The sequence below is a fragment of the Muscardinus avellanarius genome (genome assembly GCF_963383645.1).
Source record: "Muscardinus avellanarius genome assembly, chromosome: 2".
Taxonomy (NCBI): domain Eukaryota; kingdom Metazoa; phylum Chordata; class Mammalia; order Rodentia; family Gliridae; genus Muscardinus; species Muscardinus avellanarius.
Window position 1 is genome coordinate 111,092,613 of NC_137787.1, and position 15,490 is coordinate 111,108,102.

The 15,490-nt window shown below is 42.4% G+C and overlaps 1 protein-coding gene across 4 annotated transcripts in view; it reads left to right on the forward strand.

Moving 5' to 3' along the window:
- Positions 1–5,635: 5,635 nt before the first annotated feature.
- Positions 5,636–15,490, forward strand: part of WDR33 (WD repeat domain 33) — a gene marked incomplete at both ends in the record, with an annotated part of 93,061 nt that continues 83,206 nt past the window's right edge. For all 4 annotated transcript variants that reach the window (XM_080690208.1, XM_080690207.1, XM_080690209.1 and 1 more), the window contains 3 exons: positions 5,636–5,839; positions 10,369–10,437; positions 12,192–12,296. In XM_080690208.1, the coding sequence (XP_080546334.1) occupies positions 5,636–5,839; positions 10,369–10,437; positions 12,192–12,296 (378 nt within the window). The remainder of the gene's footprint in view (positions 5,840–10,368; positions 10,438–12,191; positions 12,297–15,490) is intronic.

The following is a 15,490-nucleotide window of genomic DNA, read 5'->3' on the forward strand; positions in this document are numbered from 1 at the left end:
TCTGCCTCCCAAGCACAGGGATTGCAAGTGTGTACCACCATGTCCTGCTTCAGTAACCACTTTTTTTTTTTTTTTTTTTTTTGGTGGTACTGGGGTTCCTGGAAGCCCTTCTACCTCCGGTATACACTCCCACGGGCTACACTCCCAGACCTATTTTTTAACATTTTTATGTGGAAACAGAGTCTCTTAAGCCAGCAAAGCTGGCTCCAAACCAGCGATCCTCCTGTCTCCGCCTCCCAAGCACGGGGATTACAAGCATGCGCCACCACGCCTGGCTTCAGTAACCACTTTTAACAACCATCAGCTTTCTGTTACTGTTTCACCTGCCATTCATTAAATTTTTTTTTAAAGCCGGGTGTGGTGGTGCATGCTTTGTAATCTCAGCATTTGGGACGCTGAGACTGGAGGATTGTGGTTCCTGGACAGCCTCAGCTACTTAGTGAGGCCCTGTTTCAAAAAACAATAAAAAACAGGGCAGGAGGTGTAGCTCGGAGGTCAAATGTCCGTGGGTTCCATCCCCAGACCCCCAACACACACACACACACAATTTTTTTTTTCAGTGGCTCAATACCCTCTTTAATAGATTGGCATGTTGGCATATTTTTATAATCCCAGTAACTTGGAAGGCTGAGATTAGAGGATTGCATGTTTGAAGCCAGGCTCAGCAATTTAGCAAGACTTGGTTCCAAAAAAATAAAAATAAGTAGATTTAAGGGTGTATCTCTTAGGCAGAGTGCCCGTCGGTTCCATCTCCAATACCACAAACAACAACAAAAACTTTATTTTATTTATGTATTTATTTATGTATTTATTTATTTTTGTGGTACCTCTGGGCTATACTCCCAGACCTATTTTATATTTTATTTAAATTAGGGTCTCACTAATTTGCTAAGAGCCTCACTAAGTAGTTGAGGCTGGCTTCAAACATGTGCGATCCTCCTGCCTCAGCCTCCCAAACGCTGGGATTACAAACCTGCGCCACCACGCCCGGCTCAAAAACTCTTTTTTTAATTCAGGTAAAATTCACAGGAAACTCAATGTGTGTGTGTGTGTGGGGGGGGGGATTGAGCCCAGGGGCATTGTACCTTCAAACATACTTTTAATTTATTTTAATTTATTTATTTTTTGCTGTACTGGGACTGGAACCAGGGACACTCTACCTCTAAACTACACCCCCGGCCTGCCCTGTCTGTCTGTCTGTCTGTCTGTTTGTCTGTCTGTCTCTCTCTCTATATATATATTTTTATTTTTATTTTTGTGGTGCTGGGAATGGAACCCAGAAGCTTTCTACCTTTGGGCTACATTCCCAGACCTATTTTATATTTTATTTGGAAACAGGGTCTCACTAAGTTGTGAGAGCCTCACTAAGTAGCTGAGGCTGGCTTTGAAACTGCGCAATCCTCCTGTCTCAGCCTCCCAAGTACTGGGATTATAAGCATGTGCCACCATGCCGGGCTTCCCTTCTCTTCTCTTCTCTTCTCTTCTCTTCTCTTCTCTCTCTCTCTCTTTTTTTTTTTTTTTTTTTTGGTGGTACTGGGGTTCCTGGAAGCCCTTCTACCTCCGGGCTACACTCCTAGACCTATTTTTACATTTTTATATTTGGAAACAGGGTCTCCTAAGCAAACGCGCGCGGCTGGCTTCGAACCTGCGCGATCCTCCTGTCTCCGCCTCCCAAGCGAGGGGATTACAAGCGTGCGCCACCACGCCCGCCTGGCTTCTCTCTCTCTCTCTTTTGTGTTGGAACTGGGGTTCCTGGAAGCCCTCCAACCCCCGGGCTATACTCCCAGACCTATACTCCCAGATTACGCTTGTAACCGGAGCTTGGGAGGAGATAGGATCACGCAGGTTCAAAGCCAGCCTCAGCTGGTTTAAGAGACCCTGTTTCCAAGTAAAATATAAAATAGGTCTGGGAGTGTAGCCCAGAGGTAAAGGTCCCTGGGTTCCATCACCAGTACCACCAAAAAACACAAACAAACAAACAAACAAAATAAAGGCACACTATTGTACCCAGTTTACTATTGTTATTTTTTTTGGGGGGGGAGTTACTGGGGAGGGAACCCATGGGCTTTCTATTTCTGAGCTATACTCTTAGCCTATTTATTTATTTATTTATTTATTTATTTATTTATTTATTGGAGGGGGTCTGGAACCCAGGGGCATTCAACCTCCAAGCTATACACTCCTGCCCTACTTTTTTTTATTGTTTCATTTTTTTGAAACAGGGTCTCAGTAAGTTGCAGAGGGCCTCACTAAGGTAGTTGAAGCTGTCCACAAACCGCGATCCTCCACTCTCAGCCTCCCAAATGCTGGGATTACAAGCGTGTGCCACTGCACCCGGATTTATTTTTTATTTTGAAACAGGGTCTCACTAAGTTGCAGAGGGCTTCACCAAGTAGTTGAGGCTTGTCCGAAAACCTGTGATCCTTCTGTCCCAGCCTCCTAAGTACTGGGATTACAAGCGTACGCCACCATGCCTGGTTCTTATTTTTTTATTTTAAAACAAGGTCTCACTAAGTTGCAGAAGGACTCACAAAGTTGTGGCTGATGGTTGGCTAGTCTGCATTCCCCCTGTTGCAACCTCCCAGGTACTGGGATTACCAGCAAGTACCACCATGCCCAGCAAAAGTCAGGTTTTAAAAATGTTTTGGTAGCTGGGCGTGGTGGCGCATGCTTGTAATCCCAGCATTCGGGAGGCTGAGACAGGAGGATCGCAGTTCATAGACAGCCTCAGCTACTTAGTGAGGCCTTCTGCAACTTAGTGAGACCCTGTTTCAAAATAAAGAATAAAAATAGGGCAGGGGGTGTAGCTCAGAGGTCAAATGTCCCTGGGTTCCACCCCCAGACCCACAGGAAAAAAAAATTTAGTGCAAATGGGGTCTTATGATAAGCCAAACATAGTTTAAGTATCAAAAATCTTAAGTTGAAATTTCATTTTAAAAATGTGAACATTGATCTGGATGTGGTGGCTCATGCTTATCCCAGTGCTTGGGAGGCTGAGACAGGAGGATCACACAGGTTTGAAGCCAGCCTTAGCTACTTCATGAGGCTCTCATCAACTTAGTGAGACCCTGTTTCCAAATAAAATATAAAATTGGTCAGGGAGTATAGCTTGGAGGTAGAAGAGCCTCTGGGTTCCACCCCCGGTACAACAACAACAAAAAAATAATAAAAATGTGAACATTTGCTGGGCCCACATGGTGGAACATACCTGTAATCCTAGTACTTAGGAGACTGAGACAGGGGGAATCACAGGTTCAGGGTCATTCTCAGTAAGTAGTGAGACTCTCAACCTAGTGAGACCCTGTTTCAATATAAAAAAATAAGGCTGGTGGTGTAGGTTAGAGGTAGAAGCCCCTGGGTTTAATCTACAGTATCAATCAACCAACCAACCAACAACCCAACAAAAGAATATTTAGCTGAGTGAGGTGGTGCATACTTGTCATCCCAGTACTTGTGAGACTAGGACAGGAAGATCACAGGTTCAAGACCATCCCCGGTAACTTAGTGAGATTGTCAACAACCTAGTGAGACCCTGTTTCATATTAAAACAAAGAATAAAACTCTGGGTTCAAGCCCTAAGACACTCCCCAAAATGTTAACAGTTTCTAGTTTATGCCTGCTTTTTTTTGTGTGTGTGGTAATGGGAATGGAACCCAGGTGCGTTGTACCTCTGAGCTGCACCCTTATTCCTATCTTTTTTTTTTTTTTTTTTTTGGTGGTACTGGGGTTCCTGGAAACCCTTCTACCTTTGTGTTACACTCTCAGACCAATTTTTGTACTTTTTTATTTGGAAATAGGGTATCTTAAGCCAGCATGGCGGGCTTCATACCTGTGCGATTCTCCTGTCTCCACTTCCCAAGTGCAGGGATTACAAGGGTGCACCACCACGCCTGGCTCTATTTTTTAGTGGGTCTGGGGATGGAACCCAGGAGCATTTGACCTCCGAGCTATACCCTCCTGCCTTATGTTTTATTCTTTATTTTGAAACTGGGTCTGCGAACTGCTATCCTCCAATCCTCCAGTCTCAGCCTCCCAAATGCTGGGAATACAAGCCTGCGCCACCACGGCTGGCTGTCTTTTTTCTTTGAAACGGAGTTGCAAAGGGTTGAACTGTCAAATAACAGTGATCCTCAGGTCTCAGCCTCCTGAATGCTGGGATTACGTGTGTGTGCCACCATGCTCGGCTTTAATCTTTATTTATTTTTATTTTTTATTTTTTTTGCTGGTCTGGGGATAGAACCCAGGGACATCCAACCTCTTAGCACCTCCTGCCATGTTTCTGTTTTTTTGTTGAAAAGGGTCTCACTGAGTTGCAGAGGGCCTTATTAAGTAGCTGAGGCTCTCTGCGAACTGTGATCCTCTGGTCTCAACCTCTGGAATGCTAGGATTACAAGCATGCGCCACCATGCCTGGTTTTTATTTCTTTTTAAACAAGGTCTTACTAAGTTGCAGCAGGCCTTGGTAAGTAGCTGAGGTTGGCTGTGAATCCAGATCCTCATGTCTCAGCCTCTCAAATGCTAGGATTCCAAGAGTGCGCGACTACTCCCAGCTTATGCCTGCTTTTTCTTAAATGTACATGCTAGGCTGTTAAGAATGTGCTTTTTCTTCCACAAGGCTGAATTTTTCAACTAATGCTTATTAGCATTTATTTTGTGAACTAGCCCTTTTCAAATGTGTAACTGTTCTCTACTAATTTCACTGTTTACTGTGGGTAGATTGATTGATTTAAAGCTAGAAATAATAACGTATTTTTAGGCCAGGCGTGGTGGCGCACGCTTGGGAGGCGGAGACGGGAGGATAGCGTAGGTTCAAAGCCAGCCTTGCTGGCTTAAGAGACCCTGTTTCCAAATAAAAATATAAAAAATAGGTGTCTGGGAGTGTAGCCTGGAGGTAGAAGGGTTTCCAGGAATTCCAGTACCACCAAAAAAAAAAAAAAAGAAAGAAAGAAAAAGAAATAATACATTTTTTTTTTAAATCTAAAAACAGGGTCTTTTTCAGTTGCTGAGGGTCTTGCTAAGTTCCTGAGGCTGGCCTCAAACTTGCAATCTTCCTATCTTGGCCTCCCAATACTAGAATTATAGGAGTGTGCTGGCACATGCCTGTCATCCCAATACTTGGGAGGCTAAGACAGTAGGATTGCAGGGACAGTCTCACCAAGCAGTGAGGCTCGCATCAAACTAGAAGACCCTGTTTCGAAGTAAAAATGAAAGGGCGTAGCTCAGAGTTAGAAGTTTCAATTGCCAGTGCCACCAAGAAAAAAAAAAAGGTTTTTATGAGCTGGGCGTAGTAGTGCAGGCTTATAATTCCAGTACTTGGGAGGACAAGATAAGAGGTTCACAATGCTTGTGGTCAGCTTCAGCAACTTAGGCCCTCCACAACATGATCCTATTTTCAAATAAAAAATATAGACAACTGAATTCAATCCTCAGGCACAAAATAATATTTTTTGGGCTGGGAATATTGCTTGTCAATAGAGCGCCTGCCTAGCAAGTTCAGATCCCTAGGTTTCTTCCTTTACACTGCCAAAGAAAGTCATTAAATAAAATGAAAATATTTTCAGGCAGTGCCACAGTCCTGGTGTCTGTAATAAAAGTACTTCTTCCTTATCCTAGTGTCGGGGAAGGAAGACATCACCATGGCCACAGAAATTGGTTCGCCTCCTCGTTTTTTCCATATGCCAAGGTTCCAGCACCAGGCCCCTCGACAACTATTCTATAAGCGACCTGATTTTGCACAACAGCAAGCAATGCAACAGCTTACCTTTGATGGAAAACGAATGAGAAAAGCTGTAAACCGAAAAACCATAGACTACAATCCGTCTGTAATTAAATATTTGGAGGTAAGTTCAGTGAATGTACTTAAGATAACCAACATTTGTTTGTTTGTTTGTGTTTTTGCAGTACTATGGATGGAAATCAGGGGCATTGTACTTCGAAGCTACACCTTCCAGCCCTATTTTTTTATTCTTTATTTTGATACTGGGTCTCACTAAGTTATGGAGGGCCTAAGTATCTGAGGCTGTTGGTTCGGTCTTAGCCTCCTGAATGCTGGGATTACAAGTGTGTGCCACCATGCCTGGCTTTGTAGCTTATTTATTTATTTATTTATTTATTTATTTATTTATTGGGCAGTACTGGGGTTCCTGGAAGCCCTTTTATCTCCAGGCTACACTCCCAGACCTATTTTTATATTTTTTATTTGGAAACAGTGTCTCTTAAGCCAGAGAGGCTGGGTTCGAACCAGCGCAATCCTCCTGTCTCCACCTCCCAAGCACAGGGATTACAAGTGTGCGCCACCATGCCCAGCTTTGTAGCTTTTTAAAAAAAGTATACTGCAGAGAACTGAAGTCCACCTCAGTAGCAAAGGGCCTCACTAAGTAGCTGAAGCTGTCTACAACTGCAATCCTCCTGTCGCAGCCTCCCAAAAGCTGGGATCACAAGCATGCGCCACCACACCTGACTCTCAAAAAGAAATTTTTTTTTGTGGTACCGGGGATGGAACCTAGGATTGTTGTACCTCTGAGCCACACCCCCAGCCCTATTTTTCATTCTTTTTAATTTTGAAACAGAGTTTCACTGAGTTGGAAGGGCCTGGCTAAGTAGCTGAGGCTGTTCCTGAACTATGATCCTCCAATCCTCCGGTCTCAGCCTCCAGAATACTGGGATTACAAGCGTGCGCCACCACGCTGGCCCAAAATTTTTAAAAAGTTTTCTAGGTGCCGGGTGTGGTGGCGCACGCTTGTAATCCCTGTGTTTGGGAGGCAGAAACAGGAGGATCACGCAGGTTTGAAGCCAGCCTCTCTGGCTTAAGAGACCCTGTTTCCAAATAAAAAATATAAAATAGGTCTGGGAATATAGCCCAGAGGTAGAAGGGTTCCATCCCCAGTACCAAAAAAAAAGTTTTCTAAATTTTGAATAATAAATATACCTGTATTTCTTGAATTAGTAGGATAAAGTAAAATATCAAGGAACGCATTTGCGGTAGACTCCAGTTCTCTGCAGTATACTTTTTTAAAAAAGCTACAGAGCTGGGCATGGTGGCACACGCTTTTATCCCAGAATTTGGGAGGCTGAGACCGGATCAACAGCCTCAGCTATTTAGGCCCTCCATAATTTAGAGCCTGTTTCAAAATAAGAATAAAATATAGGGCAGGAGGTGTAGGTTGGAGGTTAAATACTCCTAGGTTCCATCCCTAGACTAACCCCCACCTCCCAAAAAAAGGTACATGAATCATCTTCTGAAAAATATATTAAAGTTAAAACTCCAGTTCACGAGCCAGGCATGGTGGCGCACGCTTGTAATCTCTGTGTTTGAGAAGCTGAGACAGGAGGATCGCACAGGTTCAAACCCAGCCTCAGCTACTTAGTGAGGCTCTCTGCAACTTAGTGAGACCCTGTTTCCAAATAAAGTATTAAAAAGGTCTGGGAGTATAGCCTGGAGGTAGAAAAGCTCTTGGGTTCCGCCACAGTAACACACACACACACACACACACACACACACACACACACACAGTGGGGTTCTAAAAGTTCTTCTTTTTTTTTGCAGTACTGGGAATGGAAGTCAGGGGCATTCTAACTCTGAGCTACACCCCCAGCCCTATTTTCTATTCTTTATTTTTAAACAGAGTCTCACTGAGTTGCAAAGGGCCTCACTATAACTGAGGCTGTCCTCGAACTGCAATCCTCCTGTTTCAGCTTCCCAAATGCTGGGATTACAAGCGTGTGCCACCACACCTGGTTTATTCTAAAAGTTCTTAACAGATTAGGAGTGGGTACTTTAATCTGCAAGCCAACCTTAATAGTATTTGTTAAGCTCACAGTGTACATGAAATAATAAGATACTAATAATATAGCAATAATTCTGTGAGACTGCACATTTAGAACTGCAACTTTGGGGTCGGGCATGATGGTGCATGCTTGTAATCCCAGCATTTAGGAGTCTGATACAAGTGGATTGCGGTGCATGGACACCCTCAGCTACTTAGTGAGGCCCTCTACAACTCAGTGAGACCCTGTTTCAAAATAAAGCATTAAAAAAAAATAGGGCTGGGACTGTAGCTTGGAGTTCCATCTTCAGTCTGCCCCCCCCCCCCAAAAAAAAAAAAGAACTGCAACTTTGGAGCCAGGCATGGTGGTACATGTTTTTAATCCCAATACTTGGGGAGGCTGAGACAGGAGGATTGCAGGCTCACGGCCAGCCTCAGCTACATAGGTCCTCCGCAACTTAGTGAGACCCTGTTTCAAAGAATAAAGTAGGGCTGGGGTATAGCTCAGAGGCAGAATGCCCCTGGATTCAATCCCTAGTATTGTCAAAAAATAAAGGCCTGAGGATAGGTCAGAGGTAGAATTTCTTTGTTTCAATCCCTAATACTCACCCTTGTAAAAGTGTTGAGGATTGTTATTTTGAGTACCTGTAGGGTGAGAGCAGCTCTGAGATGGTAAGTAAACCCAGGTACTCTTTCCTCCATGTTTCTCACTTATGGGCTCTTCATTTATTTGTCTTAGCCCGCTCATGTTATTGTTATATTCATTAGATTTTGGTTTGCTTTGGCCTCCTATGAAAATTTGTCATGTTTTGTTACCTTAGACCTATTCACATGTAGGCCTAAGTAGTATGTTACACAGACATGCGAGAAGGAGAGGCAGAGGTAAAGGCAGATTTAGACTTTTCCAGGGATTTCAGTTGGGAAAGTAGACTAGGTGATCGATTTTAAGAAGAATTCAGAAAGCTGAAGATACAAGGAGTCTCTTTATATTGCGGGTTATGAAAGAATCCAGGTTATCTCTTGATCCTTATCTCGTTTCTTAAGGCATGGTTAGTGAGAAAGTCAGCAACATGCTAGATGATTGGGGTAGGGATTGGAATGAGTCAAGTGAAAGACATTCTCAGCACTCTTAGTAGGAAAGAGGGAAATCTCTGGGGTGCCCACCATTATCTGTTTTATTTTAGTGTGTGTGTGTGTGATACTGGGGTTTGAACCCAGGGGCATTCTACGTCAGAAACACACCCCAGCCCTATTTTATTTTTATTTTGAAACAGGGTCTTACTAGACTGAGAGTCTCACTATTGTTTGCTGAGCTGCTCCACAAACCTGTAATCCTCATCTCTCAGCCTCACTAGTATTAGGATTATAGATGTGTACCACCATGCATGGCAGAAAACTATTTTTTCTCCCCCAGGTCTGGGGATGGAATCCAGGGGCATTTGACCCCCAGTCCTATTTTTTTATTATTTATTTTGAAATAGGCTTTCACCAAGTTGCAGAGTGCCTCACTTAGTAGGTGAGGCTGTCCTCGAACCAAGATCCTCTGGTCTCAGCCTCACGAATGCTGGGATTACAAGTGTGTACCACCACCCCTGGCTTTAATTATTTAATTTGAAACAGGGTCTCACTAAGTTCGGAGGGCCTCACTAAGTAGCTGAGGCTGTCTGTGAACCGCGATCCTCCAGTCTTAGCCTCCCGAATGCTGGGATTACAAGCGTGCGCCACCACAAATGCCCAGTTTAGAAAACAATATTTTTGAATCTTGTTTTCTCCCCATTTAATAGCTTTTATGTGTGTGTGTGTGTGTGTGTGTGTATTTTTATTTTTATTTTTATTTTTTGGTGGTACTGGGGGTGGAACCCAGAGGCTTTCTACCTCCCGGCTATAGCTCAGATCTATTTTATATTTTATTTGGAAACAGGGTATCAATAAGTTGTTAAGAGCTTCACTAAGTAGTTGAGGCTGGCTTCGAACCTGTGCAATCCTCCTGTCTCAGCCTCCCAAGTACTGGGATTACGAGTGTGTGCCACCAGCCTGGCTAATAGCTTACACACACACACACAATTTTTTTTTTTTTTTTTTTTTTTTTGGTGGTACTGGGGGTGGAACAGAGGCTTTCTACCTCCAGGTTAAAATCCAGACCTATTTTATATTTTATTTTGAAACGGTCTCACTAAGTTACTGAGAGCCTAACTAAGTAGCTGAGGCTGGCTTCGAACCTGTGTGATCCTCCTGTCACAGCCTCCCAAGCGCAGGGATTACAAGTGTGAGCCACCACACCGGGCTAATAGCTTATATTTTTAAAATATTTTTTTAAATTTTACATCGAAGTTGGGTGTGGTGGCGCATGCTTGTAATCTCCACATTTGGGAGGCGGAGACAGGAAGATCGCGTAGGTTCGAAGCTGGCCTTGCTGGTTTAAGAGACCCTGTTTCCAAATAAAAATATAAAAAATAGGTCTGGGAGTGTAGCCTGGAGGTAGAAGTGTTTCCAGGAACCCCAGTACCACCAAAAAAAAGAAAGAAAAAAAGAAAAGAAAACTTTACATTGAGTATGGTTAGACTGTTAAACAATGTAACTGATCTATTTATTTCTTTTAACAGAATAGAATATGGCAAAGAGACCAGAGAGATATGCGGGCAATCCAGCCTGATGCAGGTTATTATAATGATGTAAGTATGAGACAAGCCATCAAGCTCAGAGAAACCTCTTTGCTTTGACTTTGCCACCTACAAATATGTGAATTCAAGCTCACAAATGGTCCTTTCTTTTTATACTTTTTTATAATTAAAATGAAACATTTCTGAAAGGATAAGTTAACACTATTAGCGTGAGCATTGGGTTATAGTTTGTCTCAATTTAAATACTGCTTTTATGGCCGGGCGTGGTGGCATACACTTGTAATCCCAGCATTCGGTAGGCGGAGACTGGTGGATGGCGGTTTGTGGATAGCCTCAGCTACTTAGCGAGGCCGTTCGCAACTCAGCGAGACCCTAGTTCAAAAAAGATTTTAAAAATACTAAATAGGACTAGGGATGTAGCTCAGAGGTATAATGCCTCTGTGTTTCATCCTCAGTCCCTCAAAAAAAATAGTGCTATAATGTAATTATTTATGAACTTTTGATTTGGGGCATAAATGGGGTGTAACAAGTTTGTCACAAGCCTGTAACTCTGATACTTGGGAGGCTGAGACAGGATTACAGGTTTGAGGAGAGCCTCAGTAAGTAGTGAGATTCTCAAAAACCTAAGGACACCCTGTTTCAAAACAAAAAACGTGAATGCCTGGCAGAATGCCTCTGGGTTCAATCTCCAGAACTCAGAAAATTTCCAGAACCCCACTCCCCCCAAAAAAAAAAATAAAAAAGAGAGAGAGAGGGAGGAAAAGAAAGAATAAACTATTGTAATGGGGAGGCTAATTTTAAATTTGATCTATTGTGAACATACTTGTGTTGAATTTAAGAAGGAAAAAATTTTTTTTGTGGGGATGGTATTGGAGATGAACCCATGGGCCTGATTTTTTATTCTGTATTTTGAAACCAGGTCTCACTAAGTTGCGGAAGGTCTAAGTAGCTGAGGCTGGCTGTAAACTTGTGCTCCTTTTGTCTCAGCCTCCCAAGTACTGGTATTAACAAGCGTGTGCCACCATGCCTGGCTCACCTCCATTTTCTCTTAATTAATATAGAGTAATACTAATCTTTTGTAAAGATTTTTTTTTTTTTTTTTTTTAGGTCTGTGGCATTTGACATCAGAGCTATACCCCCTGCCCTATCTCCCCTACCCCCTGCGGGTCGGGGGATGAAACCGGGGGGCATTTGGCCTCTGAGCTACAGCCCTTGCCCTGTTTTTATTTTTTTATTTTGAAACAGGGTCTTACTAACAGAGGTCCTCACTAAGTAGCTGAGGTTGTCCGCAAACCACAATCCTCAGGTCTCAGCCTCCCATGCGCCACCATGACTGGCTTTTTGTAAAATTTTTGATAGTCTTTTGTAGTCTTTAATTTCCCCTGCCTTTTCTGTGGTAATGGGGATTGAACACAAGAGCATTCTACCTCCAGGCTATACCCTTAGCCCAATATATTTTTATTTTTGGAACAGGGTTTCATTAGGTTCTTGAGAGTCTCAAAATTGCTGGGGCTGTCCTTGAACCTGCCATCGTTCTTTCTTAGCCTCCAAAGTACTAGGACTATAGCTGTGTGTCACCATACCCAGCTTAAATTCTTTTTTAATTTTAGGCTGGATCTCTCTAAATTGCTGCGGCTGGCCTTTAATTTGTTAGCCTCCTGCCTCAGCCTCCTGAGTAGCTTGGATTACAAGTGTAATGGCCCAGATTTGTTTTTAGATGTTGAAATAATAATTGGTTTGCCATGGTCCTGGTTTCTTTCATGAATTTAATCAAGAACTCTCCAAACAATTTTCTTTCTTTGTAGCTTGTCCCTCCTATAGGAATGTTGAATAATCCTATGAATGCAGTAACAACAAAATTTGTTCGGACATCCACAAATAAAGTAAAGTGTCCAGTATTTGTTGTGAGGGTAAGTATTGCTGATTTTTAAAAAATTAATCTTTTGTAAATGTAGCAGGGATATTAATTGGTTTATTACTCATTTTATTTGAAAATACAGTCATTTATCCACTCTGTCCACATAAAATACTTCTTTTTTGGTACTGGGGATTGAACCCAGGGGCATTCTACTTCTGAGTTATACCCCTATTTTATTCTTTCTTTCTTTCTTTCTTTCTTTCTTTCTTTCTTTCTTTCTTTCTTTATTTATTTATTTATTTATTGGTGGTACTGGGGTTCCTGGAAATGCTTCTACCTCTGGGCTATACTCCCAGACCTCTTATTTATTATTTTTTTTTAATTTTTTTGTGAGTCTGGGGATGGAACCCAGGGTCATTCGACCTCTGAGCTACACCCCTTGCCCTGTTTTTTATTCTTTTTTTTTTTTGGTGGTATTGGGGGTGGAACCCAGAGGCTTTCTACCTCTGGGTTATACTCCCAGACCCATTTTATATTTTATTTGGAAACAGGGTTTCACTAAGTTGCTGAGAGCCTCACTAAGTAGCTGAGGCTGGCTTTGAACCTGTGCGATCCTCCTGTCTCAGCCTCCCAGCATGGGGATTACAAGCGTGCGCCACCACGCCCGGCTTCCCAGACCTATTTTTATATTTTTATTTGGAAACAGGGTCTCTTAAGCCAGCGAGGCTGGCTTTGAGGCTGGCTTTGAACCGGTGCGATCTTCCTGTCTCCACCTCCCAAGCATAAGGATTACAAGCATGAGCCACCATGCCCGGCTATTTTTATTTTGAAACAGGGTCTCATCAGTCTAGCAAAGAGCCTGTTTTAAAATAATAATAAAAAGCTGGGCGTGGTGGCGCGGGTAGGTAGGTTCGAAGCCAGCCTTAGCTGCTTAGTGAAGTTCTCAGCAACTTAGACCCTGTTTCCAAATAAAATTTAAAATAGGTCTGGAGGTGTAACATGGAGGTAGAAGGCCCCTGGATTTCATCCCCAGTACCGCAAAAAAAAAAAAAAAAAAAAAAAAAATAGGGCTGGGGTGTAATTCAGGGGTATGATGGCTCTGGATTCATTCCCTAGTATTATACACACACATAAAAATTGATCTTTTTCTTCTCCTTTTCTCGCAGGCATTTAGTTAATATTCTTGTAGATGATAGTGTAATGATTTTCTTTGTATTTTGATTATTTTAATCCCTAAAAAGTACTTCTTCTTAGCATTATTTAGAGGTGCAGAATGATTGGAAGTCAAAGCTGAGCAATAACATTTGAAAAGATTATAAAGGATAGAAAAGGTAGTTATGAATCAGGTGTGGTGGTACACGCTTGTAATCCCAGTACTTGGGAGGCTGAGACAGGAGGATCACAGATTTGTGGCCAGCCTCAGCAATTCAGTGAGGCCCTTCATAACTAGCTAGACCCTATTTCAAAATAAAAGAATAAAATAGCGTTGGGGGTATATAGAGTAGAATGTCCCTGAGTTACATCCCCAGTATCAAAAAGAAAGAAAAATCTTTGAAATCCCAGTTGTCACATATATTATTGTTTTGTGAATATAAATATTCATTTTATGTAGCTCACACTGATGTTCCTATAAGCATATTTGCATTTTATTTTATTTATTTTTTGGCTATTATGGGGATGAAACCCAGGGACATTCTACCTGTGAGCTATAACCCTAGCCCTATATTTTATTCTTTATTTTGAAATAGGATCTCACTGAGTTGCAAAGGGCCCAAGTAGCTGAGGCTGTCCATGAACCCAGATCCTCCTGTCTAAGCCTCTCAAAATCTGGGATTACAAGTGTACACCACCACACCCAGCTTCCTACTTGCATATTAAACCTCTTTTTTTTTTTTTTGCGGTAATGATGGAATCCAGGGGGTTTGTACCTCTGAGTTATACTCCAAGCCCTATTTTTTATTTTATTTTATTTTATTTGTGGTATTGGGGGTAGAACCCAGAGGCTTTCTACCTCTGGGCTATACTCCCAGACCTATTTTATATTTTATTTGGAAATAGGGTCTCACTAAGTTCTTTAGAGCCTCACTAAGTAGCTGAGGCTAGCTTCGAACCTATTCGATCCTCCTGTCTCAGCCTCCCAAGTGCTGGGTTTACAAGACTGCGCCACCATGCCCGGCTTAGTCTTTTTATTTTTGAAACAGGGTCTAAGTTGTGAAATGCCTCGCTAAGTAGCTAAGGCTGTCCTCGAACTGAGATCCTCCAGTCTCCGCCTCCCGAATGCTGGGATTGTAAGCGTTTGCCACCACGCTTGGTCTTTTAAAGCTCTTTGATTCAGTTTTTTTTTTTTTTTTAAGTGCCTGGGGGTTGAACCCAAGTTTGTTTATCTCTGTACTTTATCTCCAGCCAGGGTTTATTTGTTTTTAATTTTGAAACCGGAGTGGTGGCACACTTATAATCCTAGTACTTGGCTGAGACAGGAGGATCTCCATTTCATGGCCAGCCTCAGCAATTTAGTTAGACCATCCATTTAGTGAGACTGTGTTTCAAAATAAAAGTATAAAATAGGACTGAGGGTATAGCTCAGATGTAGAATGCCTTTGGGTTTCATCTCCTGTAACGGACGCACACACGCACGCACGCACGCACGTATGCACGCAGTGCGCGCGCCTGCCTTACTAGTTTGCTAAGCGGCCTGGCTAATTTGCTGAGGCTGGTCTTGAACATGCAGTTACTTCTATCTGAACCTCCCCAGTACTGGGATTATGGGTGTGGGTCGCTATGCTTGGCTAGTTTTTTTTTTAAATGGGATTATTGTATTGATGTTTTGTGTATTTAATCTTCTAAGGAAAATGAGTGTCTAATCATTATAGAAACAGAAGGAAAAGTAAGAAAAAAGCTGGCTGTGGTGGCACAAGCTTGTAATCTCAGTACTTGGAAGGCTGAGACAGGAGGATCACAGGTTATAAACCAGCTTTGACAATTTAGGCTCTCCGCAACTTACAACCTGTTTCTAAATAAGAAATAAAGTTAGGCTGGGTATTTAGCTCAGAGGTAGAATCCCTCTGGGTTCAATCCTCAGAGCCACACACACACAAAAAAAAATTAATAAAAAAATACATTGTTTTGAATTGACTAGCACATAAACCAGATATGCTTCAATGTGCAAATATTACATTAAAATATTTTTGTTTAGTCAAGGTGGCTCCCTTCCTTCCTTCCCTCCCCTTGTCTCCTACCCTCCTTTCT